The sequence below is a fragment of the Schistocerca nitens genome, chromosome 1 (assembly GCF_023898315.1).
Source record: "Schistocerca nitens isolate TAMUIC-IGC-003100 chromosome 1, iqSchNite1.1, whole genome shotgun sequence".
Classification (NCBI taxonomy): Eukaryota; Metazoa; Arthropoda; class Insecta; order Orthoptera; family Acrididae; genus Schistocerca; species Schistocerca nitens.
The window spans coordinates 556,048,488-556,068,197 of NC_064614.1; the positions used below are offsets into that span (position 1 = coordinate 556,048,488).

At 40.9% G+C, this 19,710-nt stretch overlaps 1 protein-coding gene across 1 annotated transcript in view; it reads left to right on the forward strand.

The window, feature by feature from the left end:
* LOC126254498 (lipopolysaccharide-induced tumor necrosis factor-alpha factor homolog) overlaps positions 1-17,962 on the forward strand; it is a 154,272-nt gene extending 136,310 nt beyond the window's left edge. Inside the window, exons 4-6 of the mRNA XM_049955316.1 lie at positions 6,113-6,249; positions 9,304-9,448; positions 17,252-17,962. Coding sequence (XP_049811273.1) covers positions 6,113-6,249; positions 9,304-9,448; positions 17,252-17,363 — 394 coding nt within the window. The 3' untranslated portion in view covers positions 17,364-17,962. The remainder of the gene's footprint in view (positions 1-6,112; positions 6,250-9,303; positions 9,449-17,251) is intronic.
* Positions 17,963-19,710: the final 1,748 nt, after the last annotated feature.

The following is a 19,710-nucleotide window of genomic DNA, read 5'->3' on the forward strand; positions in this document are numbered from 1 at the left end:
CTAACAGTCGCCATTGTGAATATTGCACAACGTTTATCTGAACTCTGTTTTGAGATAGGATGGCAGACATCTCATCAACGTGTTAATCTGCTTTAACGCAATTGTGAACGTGTACTCACTCGAAAAAATCCTTGTGATCTCCCTTAAAAGAGCACATCTGTCCCTTTGTAAATTGTTGTTTATATTGTGGTTGCCTCTAAGAACGGAGGTATTGACGTTCGTAACATTTCCTGCATTCTTCCATAAAACAGTTCAAACAGCAATTTTAAAAATAATTGAAGATGTAAAATAAAATTTAAAAAAAGAAATTATGAAAAGCAGAAATACACGAAACGCTCAGAAGCGAGTAATTTGGTATTTTGAAATCATTCCGGTATCACGTCTCAGATATATTAGAGTTCATCCACGACATGAGAGCCACAGTATCAGGTTTATGTCTGAAGGGAGTGAAATGTTCCATTTCCATCAATTTCAGTTATTAATCTGTTTTATGCTACATAGTGTTACGCAACATAGGGGCTACCGGTAAAAAAAGAGGAATGGATTTGGATCCAACCGTGGATTTTGCAAAAAGCACCGCCCTCTGTTCGCCATAAACGTTTACGTTGAAACGAAATAAAATTAAACGAGGATGAGAGGCCGTGGATTTGAGCTTCGCTTCTCCGGAATGTCTATCGTCAGTCGGATGTTCCCTAAAGCGTTAAAGGTGGCATAGTCAGAGGGAATCGGTTTATGCCCTTAACGTGCTCCTAAAACTTACCCCAAGCTCTAATCGACCATATATTGGATGGAATGTCGAAAGATTATAACAACAAATATCGATTTTCTAGTACCTGACTCGTAGATTTTATGTCTTGACTTGTGTAACTGATGTCTTGACCTCATGGTGGCAACGTAAATGACGCATTTTTTACGCACACAGAAACTCCTTGTGCTTACTTTTGGCGCCATTACTCACACATGGTATTTTACCGAGAATGGTAAAAGACGTGTTAAAATTTTGTTTGAACCGTATAGAAAAATAAAGAACACACTGCCACTTAATGTGTCTTCCACGTCGACCAATGCTTTTCAATGCATCGGACAAATAAAAGCGTCCCGGAGAGCAGAGTTCCAGAGTACAAAGAAACACAGCAAGGAAAGGAAATGCAGTATTAAACTGACTATTGAAGATGTTGATAGTGACTACCATTAACCTGTTAGGACTTTAGGACCCTGTTCAGCAGGTTGTTGAAGGTGGATCGAAGATGGACTACTTGATTTGCTGCAGTCTCATCCCAAATGTTTTGCTGCAGTTCTTGAAGACTATGAAAGTTGTTGTGATACACCTTAGACTTGACGACTCCGCACGCAAAACAGTCGCAAACCGACAGATCGGGTGTCCTGGGTGGCCAGCTAGGGCGACGACCAGACTGACCTCTGCTAACAACTGTCAGGCATGACTATTATGTAAACGTTCTCCAAGTTTCGGCCGGCCGTATGGGCAGTTGCTCCACCCTGTTGGAAACAACTGTAGATCTTTTCCTCCTCCGTTAATGCTGCCATAAATACAGGGTGTTTCAAAAATGACCGGTATATTTGAAACGGCAATAAAAACTAAACGAGCAGCGATAGAAATACACCGTTTGTTGCAATATGCTTGGGACAACAGTACATTTTCAGGCGGACAAACTTTCGAAATTACAGTAGTTACAATTTTCAACAACAGGTGGCGCTGCAAGTGATGTGAAAGATATAGAAGACAACGCAGTCTGTGGGTGCGCCATTCTGTACGTCGTCTTTCTGCTGTAAGCGTGTGCTGTTCACAACGTGCAAGTGTGCTGTAGACAACATGGTTTATTCCTTAGAACAGAGGATTTTTCTGGTGTTGGAATTCCACCGCCTAGAACACAGTGTTGTTGCAACAAGACGAAGTTTTCAACGGAGGTTTAATGTAACCAAAGGACCGAAAAGCGATACAATAAAGGATCTGTTTGAAAAATTTCAACGGACTGGGAACGTGACGGATGAACGTGCTGGTAAGGTAGGGCGACCGCGTACGGCTACCACAGAGGGCAACGCGCAGCTAGTGCAGCAGGTGATCCAACAGCGGCCTCGGGTTTCCGTTCGCCGTGTTGCAGCTGCGGTCCAAATGACGCCAACGTCCACGTATCGTCTCATGCGCCAGAGTTTACACCTCTATCCATACACAATTCAAACGCAGCAACCCCTCAGCGCCGCTACCATTGCTGCACGAGAGACATTCGCTAACGATATAGTGCACAGGATTGATGACGGCGATATGCATGTGGGCGGCATTTGGTTTACTGACGAAGCTTATTTTTACCTGGACGGCTTCGTCAATAAACAGAACTGGCGCATATGGGGAACCGAAAGGCCCCATGTTGCAGTCCCATCGTCCCTGCATCCTCAAAAAGTACTGGTCTGGGCCGCCATTTCTTCCAAAGGAATCATTGGCCCATTTTTCAGATCCGAAACGATTACTGCATCACGCTATCTGGACATTCTTCGTGAATCTGTGGCGGTACAAACTGCCTTAGACGACACTGCGAACACCTCGTGGTTTATGCAAGATGGTGCCCGGCCACATCGCACGGCCGACGTCTTTAATTTCCTGAATGAATATTTCGATGATCGTGTGATTGCTTTGGGCTATCCGAAACATACAGGAGGCGGCGTGGATTGGCCTCCCTATTCGCCAGACATGAACCCCTGTGACTTCTTTCTGTGGGGACACGTGAAAGACCAGGTGTACCGCCAGAATCCAGAAACAATTGAACAGCTGAAGCAGTACATCTCATCTGCATGTGAAGCCATTCCGCCAGACACGTTGTCAAAGGTTTCGGGTAATTTCATTCAGAGACTACGCCATATTATTGCTACGCATGGTGGATATGTGGAAAATATCGTACTATAGAGTTTCCCAGACCGCAGCGCCATCTGTTGTTGAAAATTGTAACTACTGTAATTTCGAAAGTTTGTCTGCCTGAAAATATACTGTTGTCCCAAGCATATTGCAACAAACGGTGTATTTCTATCGCTGCTCGTTTAGTTTTTATTGCCGTTTCAAATATACCGGTCATTTTTGAAACACCCTGTAGTTTCAAAATGTAGACAATGTAAAGCGTCGAAGTCAGCATCTGACGAAAGAAGACAGGACCAATGATGCGGCGTGCAGACACTGCACACGAAACCCCAACCTTCTGATCATGTAATGGTGTTTTGTGGAAGTTATGCGGATTCTCCGCTGTCCAGAACCTGTGATTCCTTGAGCTGACGCTCAAGTGAAACCAGGTTTCACCAGACAAAAGAAAAGATCCGTGTCCAAGCGATTCAGCGTTATTTCAGTGAACAGCCACTCACAAAACTGCAGGCTCTGAGGAGCATCTGCTGGTTTTAATGCATGAACAACAGATACTAGGTTGGGAAGCACGTATAGGTCCAGGTGTGGAGTATTCGTCCGGATGATCGATGTGATATGCCGGTCTCTTGTGACAGGCGTCAGATTGATTTGGTAGGACTCTGAAGTATTTTCTAGTGAACTGCAGCCACATTTTCTGCTGCGTGGGCACGTTTCCGAATGTTTTTTGACTTGTTCGAGTCGGATCCTGCCTGACGCCATTTTCGGACGAAGCGTTGCATGGCACTCTCTGCTGTTACTCTGACACCATTAAACTTCTCAACTAACAACCAACCTCACCGTTTCCATCACTTTGTTATAGCGTAATTTTCGTCAACGAACACCTGCTCCTCCACTGTGAGTACCATCGCCCCCTTTCGATTGCAGCGCTCACACTGACAGGGCTCGCGCTACGCTCTCAACGGTCGTGGTTCCCAAGGCGAGCGTACACGTGGTGGGCGCGTCACAGGGTGTGGTTATATGCATGCATTCACGTCCAGCCGTATCCACTCATGCGGGCCACTTTTATTTGCCCCACGCTGCACCAGACTCACAAGGAGAACTCTAAGGTTACCGAAAATTATGAATGAAAAATGTGACTGACCTTTTGGAAACTAGTTAAATCCTTGTAGTTCTTGGAAATAATAATTCGCTATCTACGTTGCTGTTATAGAAGTAACGATAACAGGATCGTATGTTCATTCATCAGTATCGTTTCTCCGCGTTAATGACAGGTACTCCATCAAAACTTGCGCAAATCGTTGAGATATACAGCTTCAGCGTCAATAATGATAAGCTATCGCGGCGATAGCTGCACATTTATATGAAGGGCGAGAAACAGGGTACAGCAGTTAACAGTCCACATCCACTGCGGAATACTGCTGATCAGGCAAACCAAAGTAAGTGAATTATTTATTGGGTACGAGGAATGACATACGAAGTATCTGTTAGTATTATTTTACTACAGCAAAATGAGAGAACGATCTCGTCAGTCTTTGATATTCTTCCGAGCGAGGTAGATTACGCGCAATGGATGAACACTGGACTGTATAGCACCGTAATATTAAGTTATAACATGTGTCTATTAAATTATTCTCGAAGTATAAAGTTTGACTTTCGCCTTATTTTCTTTAAAAGTCCTTATATTTCAGTCTTCAGACTGAAAAATTAAGGATTCAAGAATAAATAGATACATTTTTTTCAGGTGATATTCGTTTTTTGTACACTGGTAAACATGTGTTTTGATTTAAAAACTAAACTTCTAAGAATTTAAGTTAATCTCTTTTGTACGGTGGTAAATGGTTTACTCAAAAGGGTGAAAACATGGTTTGAGGATTGTAATAAATCCTGATTACTTCATAACACTAGTGTTTCATAACAGGGCCTGTCCAACTGGCGACTTGCCTCATTATACAATCTACAATGCAGTGCATTACCAAAAGAAACTAAAACTTCCTCTGGGGAAATGAAGTGCTATAGGATGAGAAACAGAGTACTGCTAAACAGATTACTTACTTGTAGATAAATGTATGAGACTTAAGATGCAGAATAATCCAATACACGATGTAAATGTCAATTTCGGTACGAGTGCACGACGCAACGCTATGGTGGTATAGTTAGTCGCAGTGTTATTTTTCTGACAAATATTTTTTCAGTGTTGAATATGACAGCCAAGTACTGATGGACTAGCCGACTACCCTACTATTTTGGTGAGCAACAGAGTACAGTGGTGGATAACTGGTATGGGACGCATGTATGGTCAAACGAAACAGACCTCCACACCACCCCAAACGATTTTTTGGTGAATAACGACATGCGGAGGAGAATACAACAATACGGAAGTACGTGAATGCAATGCTCTACACATATGATTCATACTGTGATTTGAAAATCAGTTATGACTTTAGTTTTCTTGTCACCATGAATATATGACAGTAATATTTCAAAGAAGTTGTGCAGTGCCATCTTCTGCTGTTTCCTTGTGCCCTGAGACCTCTTTATCGTTATGCACACGCCCATACACAGGTAAACAAATTACACTACAATATACGGGAGATGTTGCGTGTCCTCAAAACACACTCTTGATGACAACTGAACACTTTCGTGCTGGGAACATTAGATACAAGGTCAGACACGTAATGTCGTAAACATATATTCTATCAGGCTGAGGACTCGGATGGGCGTCAGGATACAGTGGAATAACTTGGATAAACTGTCTTTTCGCATGATTGCCAAAAATATTTCAATACGTAACGTGTCTTCATGGAGCTCTATTTTCGGCCATATAGTAATGCCACACAGAAGTTCCTTTATATATTAACGTATGGCGTGGCACGTGATTATGAGCTGGGTGTGAAATAGTATGAGCCCTTGTGTATGTGTTAAGCACTTCGAATTGAAGCTACAGGCAGTAACGACATCTCCCAAACTTACTGTAGATGCCATTAATAATGGGGCGACGATATTACACGGCTACGCCTGTGAGGTGCTTATCTTCATCCTTCGCCATTCCAAACCAACAAGCGGGTAACTTCGTTCTAAGACCCTCCGATATTGTTCCACACATCTTCTTAACCCAGGCTTGTTCCTGCATTGTTTCTATGCTCGTACCTTACTACCTTTATTTCTGCAATTCGTTTTTAAGTGTGTCATGATTTTCAAAGTGAGCAATAACGAAACATCTCATTGAATCAAGCACGAAACGTGTTTCAGAATAGGAGAACCCAAGGACAGTATGCCACAACCAGCACCACACGTCGCAGCGCCAGTTGACCACAAATCTGCAGGGTATCCAGCACAACATGGAGCACCAACTGCGAACGTCCCTGGAGTATATACTACACGACCAGGTACGTGTGAGCTTTTCTACGTTTGAGGCTGTCGTTTGTTGCCCAAAAGCTGAGGATTCACATTTTCTATTCCCAACAATTTTCTCACATTATGTTCAAAACTCTTTACCATGTACATCTTTGACCTGAAATTCTTTCGATTGCCACAAGACCTGTAGTTTATGACAATTGCCAAGGCCTTTGGCTCTGATCAGTAGAAACTAAACAAGTGTCTTTTTATAAATAGTAATGTGGGCCAACAAGAATAGGACAGGATGTAGTTAAAAGCGACATCGAGAGCGAACCATAACGTAAACCATAATCTCGCAAGATACGGGTAATAAAGAATAAAAATGGCCATTTGCGCAACTGTCCTGCGTAATTTGTCAAGAATTATGTAAAATTTCCAAATATAAACTCCCCAACTAGGATAGCTAATTACTCAAACACAGTAACTGATAATGTCTTTAGAGAAAATTCTAATGAACAAAATAGTTTTGGAAAAGCAATAATCACTGGTCTCTCACACAGTCCCTTTCGTTAAATGTTAATACTGAAAAGGATATAACAGCCACCAAATCTCAGTTAAAGGGAGTAGTCAGTAAGACAAAAATTAATTATCTTAGAACTCCTCAAAGACAAGAACAAGAGTGATGTATACAGCGCTCAGAGCAATAATCGGTAAGTACAGTACTTTCATTAACAATGTCCTTACCTTCTCTGAATACTGTTTGCTTCCAAAATTAATCCAGATTAGACCAAAGTCCACAAAGAAACCATGGAGTACTCAGGGAATATATCTATCTTATAAAACACAAACGAAACTGATTCCGGCGGAGGTTCGAGTCCTCCCTCGGGCATGGGTGTGTGTGTTTGTCCTTAGGATAATTTAGGTTAAGTAGTGTGTAAGCTTAGGGACTGATGACCTTAGCAGTTAAGTCCCCTAAGATTTCACATACATTTGAATATTTTTGAAAATGATTTTATAAACCAGAAGCTCTGATGCTGATGCTATTGCTCATTAAAAGTTGTACTCTGAAATATTAAATGATATCAAACGAAGTTAGTTACAAGAAAACGATAATCGCATCAGATAACAAAATAAAGACAATATGGGATTAGTGAAGGAGGAGATCGGTAGAAACAGAAATGGAGAAGAGCAGATAGCATTAAGAGTGGATGATAAATTGCTAACAGATGTATGAGTGTTGCAAAATTTTTTGACAAGCATTTCACAACTATTAGTCAAACGATTGCGTTGTTAGGTACAGTAGGTACTGCCTTTGAATATCTCAAACCAGTCATTAGAATTAAGTTCAGTAATATGAATATGACGCTTACTCAATGGAACATTTCATGAATGGTTGAAATATGTTGAAGTTAAGCATTTGTTGACGAAAGGAGACAAACAAATATCGTCAAAATTCCGCCCAATTTCACTTTTTCCACCATTCTAGGAAGTTTTAGAAGAAAGTAAGATACTGTTAACTTCTCAACCATCTGACGAAAAATTGTAATTTATTATCAAAAACACAGTTCGTATTTCAAAAGCGTTCCGATATTGAGAACGTACAATAAATTATAGACTACTAGTATATTTTGTGATCTGACAAAGCCATCTGACTGTGAAAATCACAGTATCCCTTTGAGTAAATTACATTGTTATGGCGTAACAGGAAATACTGCAATATGGTTCAAATCCTGTATCTCGTATAGGAAACAAAGGGTGTCAACAGACTGAGACGTGCATTAAGCTATCAGGCACCATCAGAGTGGGAACTAGTTACATCTGGTCTCCCACAAGGCCCATTTCAGGGCACTCAACTTTTCTTGTGTATGTAAATGACATTCCATCAGTAACTTTACCAAATATCAATATTGTTATGTTTACAGATGATACAGACATAGCGATAAATGGTCAGGTAGTAGAAAGATCGCTTAGTGAAATTGTCATGGACATTAACAAATTGTTCCTAGCCAATTCTTCGTCACTGAACTTCGAAAAAAAAACACACTATATCCATTTCAGACGTTGTAAGTGGTTTCCCGCTGTTATATGCCTAATATTAGGCGAAAAGAGATAGAAGAAGTTTACGGTGTTGGAGTCTTTGGATTACAGCTTGATAATAAATTCAGTACAAGCTTGTACTGACATTATCTTACATATTTTCTACCTTTTTGATCGGAGCACCACAACAACCTTGAGTATCAGGCGTTGTCTATCGTGAAAGGTCTATTTCCACAGTGCAGATTATTTAGCACAGTTTGTTAATAAAACATGTTCACAATAAGAAAGTTGTCTGAACCACGGAAAGTCTTACATTAAGTTTACTGTTGTTCATGGAAATGGGATTATAATATTTCCAATTTCCGGAAACAGCATATTTTAGGATAATTTCCACTACGTTGTTAACAACAGCACGAACTGCATTCCAGTTGGTGTACTTTAAATTACTTCATAGAAGGTTGTTGCGGCAGTTTTTTTGGAATACTTACAAAAACACTTACGTATTATCTTAGGAAGTGTAACATTAACATTACTATGCTGTCGATGGCTCACATTCCTTTACATATAACAAAATTTTTAAATTCAGTTTTCAGTCTTATTGTCCATCAAAGACTGGTTTTTTAAGAATTTAGATACATTTTAATCGTATAATATACTGTGCACTATCTGGCGATCTAAGCTATTCCTAAAAATATTGTGGTATTCATAAGATGATCCTCTAAAGGAATGGCAACTTCAACGATAAAAAATATCAGTAGACGAGATATATTCGAAAATAAGCCAACTGAGGAAACAATGATGATTAGACATACATTAAAACTGCGTACTCCTCAAAGAGAATATTACAGAAAGTATGTGGGCAAATCTGAACTGAAATAAAATCGTAAAGTTACACCTCAGAAAAATAAAACGTCTGCTGGGGTTACGAGCACTTTTTCTGGGCTTGTAACGAAAGAGGTATTTTGTGTTAGTACATTATTTACTTCCTAAGTAATTTGCTCTCCCTGACTGGCATTCACTTCAGATGCTGGTGAGCACTGAGTGATTTCTCTGTATTCGCTGTCTAGGCGGTATGGTGGCGCTGCCACTGACCCTCGGCCCTCAACCGTGCAACGTCGTGTGCCCAGCGTGTCACCAAACCATACAGACGGCTGTGCAGACCAAGGCGACCACGAAGACGCACTTAATGGCCCTCCTATTGCTCGTCGTTGGGTAAGTAAGAGTTGTTGTTGTTGTTGTTGTCTTCAGTCCTGAGACTGGTTTGATGCAGCTCTCCATGCTACTCTATCCTGTGCAAGCTTCTTCATTTCCCAGTACCTACTACAACCTACATCCTTCTGCATCTGTTTATTGTATTCATCTGTTGGTCTCCCTCTACGATTTTTAACCTCCACGCTGTCCTCCAATACTAAATTGGTGATCCCTTGATGCCTCAGAAAATGCCCTACCAACCGATCCCTTCTCCTAGTCAAGTTGTGCCACATATTCCTCTTCTCCCCAATTCTGTTCAGTACCTCCTCATTACTTATGTGATCTACCCACCTAATCTTCAGCATTCTTCTGTAGCACCACATTTCGAAAGCTTCTATTCTCTTCTTGTCCAAACTATTTATCGTCCATGTTTCACTTCCATACATGGCTACACTTCATACAAATACATTCAAAAAAATTTTTCAGACACTTAAACCTATATTCGATGCTAACAAATTTATCTTCTTCAGAAACGCTTTCCTTGCCATTGCCAGTCTACATTTTATATCCTCTTTACTTCGACCGTCATCAGTTGTTTTGCTCCCCAAATAGCAAAACTCATTTACTACTTTAAGTGTCTCATTTCCTAATCCAATTCCCTCAGCATCACCCGACTTAATTCGACTACATTCCATTATTCTCGTTTTGCTTTTGTTGGTGTCCATCTTATATCCTCCTTTCAAGACTGTCCATTCCGTTCAGCTGTTCTTCCAAGTCCTTTGCTGTCTCTGACAGAATTACAATGTCATCGGCCAATCTAAAAGTTTTTATTTCTTCTCCATGGATCTTAACTCCTACTCCGAATTTTCCTTTACTGTTTGCTCGATATACAGATTGAATAACATCTGGAATAGGCTACAACCCTGTCTCACTCCCTTCGCAACCACTGCTTCCCTTTCATGCCCCTCGAGTCTTATAACTGCTATCTGGTTTCCATACAAATTGTAAATACCCTTTCGCTCCCTGTATTTTACCCCTGACACCTTCAGATTTGAAACAGAGTATTCCAGTCAACATTGTCAGACGCTTTCTCTAAGTCTACAAATGCTAGAAACGTAGGTTTGCCTTTCCTTAATCTTTCTTCTAAGATAAGTCGTAGGGTCAGTATTGCCTCACGTGTTCCAACATTTCTACGGAATCCAAACTGATCTTCCCCGAGGTCGGCTTCTACCAGTTTTTCCATTCGTCTATAAAGAATTCGCGTTAGTATTTTGCAGCCGTGGCTTATTAAACTGATAGTTCGGTAATTTTCACATCTGTCAATACCTGTTTTCTTTGGGATTGGAATTATTATATTCTTCTTGAAGTCTGAGGGTATTTCGCCTGTCTCAGACATCTTGCTCACTAGATGGTAGAGTTAGAGTTTTGTTAGGTCTGGCTCTCCCAAGACTGTCAGTAGTTCTAATGGAATGTTGTCTACTCCTGGGGCCTTGTTTCGACTTAGGTCTTCCAGTGCTCTGTCAAACTCTTCACACAGTATCATATCTCCTATTTTATCTTCATCTACATCCTCTTGCATTTCTATAATATTGTCCTCAAGAACATAGCCCTTGTATAGACCCTCTATATACTCCCTCCACCTTTCTGCTTTCCCTTCTTTGCTTAGAACTGGGTTTCCATCTGAGCACTTGATATTCATGCAAGTGGTTCTCTTTTCTCCAAAGGTCTCTTTAATTTTTCTGTACGCAGTATCTATCTTACCCCCAGTGATATGCACCTCTACATCCATACATTTGTCCTCTGCACTTCCTGTCGATCTCATTTCTGAGACGTTTGTAATCCTTTTTGCCTGTTTCATTTACTGCATTTTTATATTTCCTCCTTTCATCAATTAAATTCAATATCTCTTCTGTTACCCAAGGATTTCTATTAGCCCTCGTCGTTTTACCTACTTGATCCTCTGCTACTTTCAGTATTTCATCTCTCTAAGCTACCCATTCTTCTTCTACTGTACTTCTTTCCCCCATTCTTGTCAATCGTTCCCTAATGCTCTCCCTGAAGCTCTCTACAACCTCTGGTTATCCAGGTCCCATCTCCTCAAATTCCCACCTTTTTGCAGTTTCTTCAGTTTTAATCTACAGTTCATAACCAATAGATTGTGATCAGAGTCCACATCTGCCCCTGGAAATGTCTTACAATTTAAAACCTGGTTCCTGAATCTCTGCCTTACCATTATATAATCTACCTGAGACCTTCCAGTATCTCCAGGCTTCTTCCACGTATACAACCTTCTTTTATGATTCTTGAACCAAGTGTTAGCTATGACTAAGTTATGCTCTGTCCAATATTCTACCAGGCGGCTTCCTCTTTCATTCCTTAATCCCATTCCATATTCACCTACTACGTTTCCCTCTCTTCCTTTTCCTACAATCGAGTTCCAGTCACAGTGAGAGTTGCATGTCATTAACATGTAAGAAAAATGAGTTACAATGTAATTCACATGCTGCGAAATCTTAGTGCAATGCTGGACCTAAGTACCCCCAGTCCAACATCCGTTCTCAGGTTTTCTGTCTAGATTATTATGTGTCTCTCACCTACTGAGTGCGTCAATATTGGGTTTTGTTGTGTTCTGTTCAACAAGAATAGTTGCACCAGATTAACAGCAGCTTGGTTTCTGCAGTAGTGTCTTTTTACTGTCCGACAACTCACGTCTCTCTTAGCAGGTCAATATTTAATGCTACTTTCTCTTCCGGTCATCGTAAAACGTCTGAAATCATTCTCCGTTTCTCGTTAAGAGATGAAATGTGGCCATAGAAGCTATACTGACGCCACTGAAGTTAAACTGCGCTGTAGTTTCTGTGGTGGCTAATTTGGCGTCTTCCCTGACGTTACCCGAAAATAATGAGATGCTGTGACATTGGACTCCACTCTCTCCAGGAGGACATAAATTCAAAGGAGCGACACTGCTTTGAGTCCCTGTACCTCACACGAAGAACCAAAAAATTAACTAGCAAAACTAGGGAACTAACAAATGACTATAGTAATAATTGCAGAGAAATAGCTGCTCTAATGGTCACTAACTGAGCAAATCCTTTAACTATTCTTTTTTGTGATAATGATAAGTGAAGATACATTATAATGTGTTGAAGGTAGAACCCTGAGCTTTGATGAGTGTGAGGAGTGTGTGGAAATGTAACCTTTATTGAACGGATAGTGATTAGTCTTGGCTTTACAGAAATTTATCAAGGTTATGATTATGAACTGCAAGATTAGAACTGAAGAAATTTGATAAAAGTAGAAAAGAAGCAGTGGATGTTGGAAGAGTCAACGGGAATACTGATAACAACTTACTGATGCAGTGGAAACAAATACAATAGCAACAAACGGATAGCTTCGATAGATGAAACAATTCAGGTGACAGACGACCAAAATGCAAAAGGCAAGGCCCAGTAGAAAACCGTGAAAACGCACGACATATTTAATTTTGTTGATGAAAGGACAAAATATGAAAGTGCAAGAAATAAGATATGCAAATGGGAAAATACAAGTCTGCGGCCGCGGCGGCAGAGCGGTTCTGGACGCTTCAGTCCGGAACCACGCGGCTGCTACGGTCGTAGGTTCGAATCCTGCCTCGGGCATGGATGTATGTGATCTCCTTAGGTTAGTTAGGTTTACGTAGTTCTAAGTCTAGGGGACTCATGACCTCAGATGTTAAGTCCCATAGTACTTAGAGCCATCTGAACCATTTGAAAATTCAAGTCTAAATATGGAAAACAGGGAAAACCGAAATGGCTAGTGAAGAAACGCCAAACTGCAGAAGTACGCGTGATTATGGGCAAGATCTAATCCACTTATATTAAAATTGAAGAATCTTTAATGAAAAACTGGCGAAATATGAAGAGCTCAGTTGGCAAGCCAGTACTGTGGAAAAAAGGGAAGGCTTAATTCGGTAAGTAACGTTGACAAAACAGATAAAAGTTTTTTTTTTAAAAACATGGTGTTACAGAAGAATGCTGTGGATTAGATGGGTAGACTGCATAATTAATGAAAAGTAATGAACCAGATTATGGTGAAAAGAAACTTGTGGAACGACTTGCTTTAAAAGAAGAAATCGGTTATAGGACTCATCCTAAAGACATTAAGTAAAGGGCAAATTGGCAGTGGAAGGAATTGTGTGTGTGTATTAAGAGGGGGGGGGGGGGAGCTATAAAGGGGAAACAAGACTGCTTGCTCGGTCTCGAATACATGTAGATTGCAGCAGTTATGAAGATATGGAGAGCTGCATCAAACCAGACGTTAAGCTGAAGAGCTCAACAACAGCCCAAGGGAAAAGGAGGACAGGGAATGAAAATCGCAAATTTTTAAAATGCCGTTTTTTCTCTAAGAATATAATTTTACAAGAGATTAAAAACATCTTATATCCAAAAAGACTAATACTATTTACACAGTATTTTCTGTAAGTTGGATACTTTGATGTCCAAAAGGTAGACACTATGTTCATAGTACACACAATATACGTATTTTTATAATACCAATCATTGTAATCAACTGTAAGGAGTTTCTTGTCAGATAATGGAACGATAATTTCAATACAAATTACCCTTTAATTGGGACTTCGATGGTTATGTGCTCCTGTCAAGATTTTTGTAATTGACGTTAGTGTACATTTGAGATTAGTAACCCGTGAACGTTGCGCATTTGTACTTGTAACGAGTTGTCTTATAACCGTCACGCTTAACGAAGGGAGAATATTAATTTCGTGAGCAGGCAGATGAGATTGGTAATGGACGCTTTTTCGAAACGTGTTTCCTGTGAGGTGAATGCCGAGTTGCCCAAGCTCTGCTTCTGTTTGTCGTTGCGCTGCTAAGACACTATCCGTAGCATCACAAATCCAGGATCAAGATAGACTAAGATTTGCTCGTACACCAGGCCAGGAAGAATGACTTCAATACAGCGCCCAGGCCAGGAAGAATGAGTTCAATAGAGCGCCGTAGAAGATCTAGATTCAACATAAGGAGGATAATTCAGTTGGAGATTACGTATCCGTATTCTGTTCCACAGGTGTGGAATCTTTCACTTGATCTTAACCGATCGTTAGAAAACTTTTGCAAACTTCCAATGTGTTATTTTTATCTCCAGCGTTGTTTACATTTGGAAGCGATAAAACACAGCCACTTCCTGCAGACAAATGAAAATTATCATGGTTCAACTAGGCTAGGATTCAGTAGCAGTTTTAGATTAATATTTGGTCTAGAATCACAGGTGACTTTTCGTAGTTCCATATATTCTTCCACCACGTCATATAGGCTCTCTCTAGAAGGAATTTATTTATAACACTCATCCAGACAAGCTACTGGATGATAGGTGGAGCGTGTGGTTCATGCGTGAAAATGTTATAATACATTTCTGATGACATATGGATAAGTAGCGGTGGATCTGTAACATGGTTTTGAAACCGTCCCGACCTCAGAACTTTGGAGTGTTATCTGTGAGGCCATCTAAGACAACCGATTCATTCAGCTGTTATTCCGTACGCAGAAACAATCATAGAGTCGCGGAAGCCAGGGACATATAGTCAATAAACTTTTATATATTTTTTTGGATTTTTCTTTAGTTTCAGGAATGTACCATATTTCTCAGAGGCTGTAAAATCATTTCGTCCACATCCTGCCTAACATTTCGTTTACTTCCATGTCTTTGTTTTTATAACGAGATTGTAATTAATTAAGGTTGCAAAATGTGTATTGAAAACTACATGTTTTGAGTTGATCTTGTGAAGTCTAACCCAGAACTAGCATTAGTATAGAATGACGAAGTAAACCTAATGAAATTACAGTATGATTAGTCGGTATAACCAGCTCTTCACGACTTGTAGTCCTCTTGTCCCCAGTTTGACGAGCTGTTATACGGCCATGACAGTGAGTTACGTGCTCAAAGATGTAGCCGTGCTATCGGAATCGAGCAACTGTGGATGACAGTTGTTTGAATTTTAAGAAAAGTACACGCTGTTTTTTGTTTTCTCTTTTCTCCTTTGGCGCAGAAAATTGTGTGTTACATTTCGAGATGACGTATTTGATTTTACTGTATATCATGACCATGTTGCCCAACGTCTTCTGCAATCACTATGGTCCCTAAGGCTGAATATAGTTTCCGCAAGCTGGCAGAAGTCAAGATCACGTACAGACAGAGGGTTGGTATTAGAATCATCACGTTGAGTGCACATAAAAAGAGGCATGTCTGGCCAAAACACATGTCCTTTGCTTGAGGACGAAATTTCTGAGAATGTACGACTGGAGCATAGAATTGTATGGTAGTGAATCATGGATTGATGGTGTGGTGTCACAGCCAGACACCACACGTGCTAGGTGGTAGCTTAAATCGGCCGCGGTCCTGTAGTACATGTCGGACCCGCGTGTCGCCACTGTGTGATCGCAAACCTAGCGCCACCACAAGGCAGGTCTCGAGAGACTGACTCGAACTCAGCCCAGTTGTACGGACGACAGAGCTAGCGACTAGACGTACGAAGCCTTTCTCTCTCATTAGCCGAGAGACAGAATAGCCTTCAGCTAAGTTAATGGCTACGAACTAGCAAGGCGCCATTAGCCTTACAGTGATTGTAATTAAAGTCTCCTTTGTGCGATGTACCACAATGCTTGAGTAAAGATAAGTATTATACCAGCTACGTACTTTTCTTCATAGCATTAATTACGTATCCTGTTCCAGTACTTCACGCCGTCTGCGTTAGTCTAGCGTGCCTTTTAAGCCACCTCTATCTACAAGGTGTTGGCCCAGCTGCCGACACATCAGATGGCAAACCTCAAAAGGAGAGAATCGAAGGGCTTGAAATGTGGTGCTATAGAGAGATTTTGCAAATTAGGTAGACCCATAAGAAATAAGGAGGATATCTGTAGAATTGGCGAGGTAAAAGATATGAGGAGTACACAAACATAAAGCGAGACAGGGAGGGGATGCTAAAACATGTCTTACGACACAGGGCAATAACTTCCATAATACTGGAGTGAGCTGTAGAGGGAGGCTGGCACAGGAAAGAGAGATAAAGGGAGGGAGCAGGGAGTGCTCCTCTGGGCATTGGGGACGAACCAGTGCTAGATATAATGCAGCTATATTTATGATGTGTACGTCAGGAGGAGCCAGTGAATAGCCAGCAGACAGCGTGGAATGCAGAGAGAGATCTGCAATGTTCCGCGGATCGAACGATCCTTGTAGAATCGAAGCCAGATGTATCCTGTCTTCATTGTAGAACGACGCCAAAACACCGCCGAGTCGTAGGAAACTGTATGGTTTAGTGCAAAGATATGTAGAGACGGCTAAAAGCTACAGTGTTTCCAATGGCACTGAGAACTGTAATTCAAAACAAGGCTACCCACGAACTTCAGTAAAATCACTTGTTACAGCTACTGTAATAGCACAAGAATTCTGCAGCATGGATAAATTCTGCACTCGGGTGATGTCAAGTGGTTCCTCTTCCACGACCCCCACTCCCCCCTCCCTTAGTGGATGCCTACGACTGCAGTATCAGTTCTACCAAGAAGGATAAGAGGTGGCTGAAGTCTCCTTAGAAGTTTTCATATAATTCTGAATACGCATTTTACTTGCCTTGACTTTTTAATTTTATTTATTTGTATCTCATTCCATCATCATCACTGATCTTTCCTAGTAATAGCTGTATATCTTGATGACTGAATACTTCACCAGAACACGCATCGTAAACAAAGATGAGGGATTTTTTTTTTTTTTTTTTTTGTCAGTAGGTGGGTATGCTTTGTGATACGTCACCGCACATGTATTTAGACTTGCACAAAGATTTTTTCCCTGTTTCAGGTGCTGCTGCATCCCGTACTGTGTAGACAGCTGCCAGGGGAAACACCACTATTGCCCCAACTGTAAAGCTTTCATTGGAGCTTACGATCGATAGTTGTCTCGTGACTCTCCGTATTCAGCACTTTGTTCTGCAAGCCGAGGTGATAATCACCAGTTCCAGTACAGACTCCATACATGTCACCTGTAAGAAAATACACTCTGCCTGAGTGATGTTGTGAACTGGTACCAAATCACAGCTGCTCTTTTAAACTACCGATGGTGCGAAGTGCTGAAAACATAACGTGAGTGCAGTTACAACGTTCTCTTTCCATCCATACCAACACATGTTCTTCGACGTAACGCAAATTATCGGTAAATTTAAGAAAAATCTCGTTGGTATCATGAAGTCTACGGATATTTACGTGATTTTCTACTGTTTAGTGAGAGATTGTATCGGTATATCAGCCACTGCACTGGTTTCACTGTGTGAAATGTGACAGTGAGCACTTCTACCAAACTTCATAAGAGGCAAGATCACCTTTTTTCACAAACTTATTGGCCACTTCATTGATTTCATTATGTGAAATGTGAAAGTGACCAGTTCCTCCAGGCTTCATTAGCGGCGAGATTTTTCAGTGATTTCTTACAATGTGCATCAACTGTACTGTTTTAACGATTCTGGCAGAAAATAAAAAGCCATGTGACTGAAAAACATCAGCCTGCTTTTAAAACTGTGATATGTCTCATAACTTTTGTAAACAAATGTTCAGGTATTACAGAGAAATGCTAAACTTCAGATGCATTTATTGCTGCTGTTAAAGGCCTTGCCATACAATACCGTTGGATATTGGTGACTGTCGTTAATGAAAAAAGTATATTTCCGTTGGAGATGTCCTTTCACAGCCATTTTTCAGTGCTCCACACTAAAAACTAAGTATAACCCGTAGGTACTTAAAACTGCCTATGAAAGTCTATGCTATTTTCATAAATGTTACACAGTTTTCAGTTCTACACAAAGACGTATATAAGTTAGTTGGATGCTCTCACCCAACAGCCTCATTGCCAGCAGACAGCCAGCGAGTCATTGTCAGATGTCATTCAGCAGCTCTTTGATAATGAGTTATGAATCAAAGCAGGCTGCAGTATCTCGACAATCTTTGTATGTAATTAACAATACCAAGCAATGCACATGTATTATCTATACTAAGTTTCAATTTATAGATCGCATTTTACAATAAAATATTTGAACATTTCTGTGTGAACCTACAGTTATTTCCACTATTTGAGGCATGGAATTCTTCCAAAGTAGAGGAAGGTGACGGTTCAGATTTCACACAAATTGCGATTAGGTTGTAGTCATAATCACACATTGCTTTATTTCATGTTACATGTCTCGAAAAAATTGTCGTCAAACGTAAGCTGTGGAATTTTCTTTTTTTTTTCTTTATTGTGATTTAATTCCCTGCCCCTTATGGGCAGGGGAGGCCTGGCAGTGGCACAATCTGCCACTCCTCAGCCAATGGACATGACAATTAAGAAAAGGGGAAGACTACACATATGAAGGCGATAAAAAGGGGGACATAAAAACAGAATAAGTGGAGATAATGGGGGTTAAAATATACACTGACACAGAGACACTCATTGTGGGACAGTTAAAAAAGTCGACATATAGTTAAAAGACACAGTTGGCGAATCGTGTAACACATAAAATACACGGAATTCACACGCACAGGTTAAAAGTTGGCCACAGTATTAAAACACTCCAGAACAAAGACACTTTAAAACCACTGTAAGAGACGGAGCACACATGATGAAGAATAAAAACTGCCGGGATGGACCTGCTGAGGCAGAGGCCTGAGAGGAGGGAAAAAGAGGGGAGAGCAAGGTGCAGTGCGGGAGGGGGCGGGATGAGAAGAAAAGGGGGGGTCAGCGGGCGCACCAAGGGTAGGAGATGGGCAGGGTGGGAGATGGAGAGGGAAAGCAAGGTGGAAGGGAGGACAGAGACGCAGAAGGGGTGCAATGGAAAGGGATAGGAGTGGAGGAGGGAGAAAAACCGCTCAGGGGAAGGGAAGAGGAGGGGAGAGGGAGTTATGAGGAGTGGGAGGGGGGGAAGGTAACGTTAAAGTTGGTAGGAGGAGTAGATGTCAGGGTGAAGATCATCATCTGGGAGGGGTTGGTGCTGGAAAATGTGTTGAGATAGGAGGTGGAGTGTAAGTCATGGGAGAATGTACAGACGTTATAAACAAATAAGTAACGCGTAGGCCACCAATATAATGCATGATCGTGACAAAGACTGAATGCACAGTTATTTCAGTTCTTCATATAGCTCAACAAATTGAACACATGGACTGTGTATAGTAATTCAAAGATCATGTTACACAACTGCGTATGGTAGCGCAGTTTGTCAGTTCAACAAATCCAAGTGTCAAACTTGCATAGCGTATTAATGTTTCAAAGAAGTG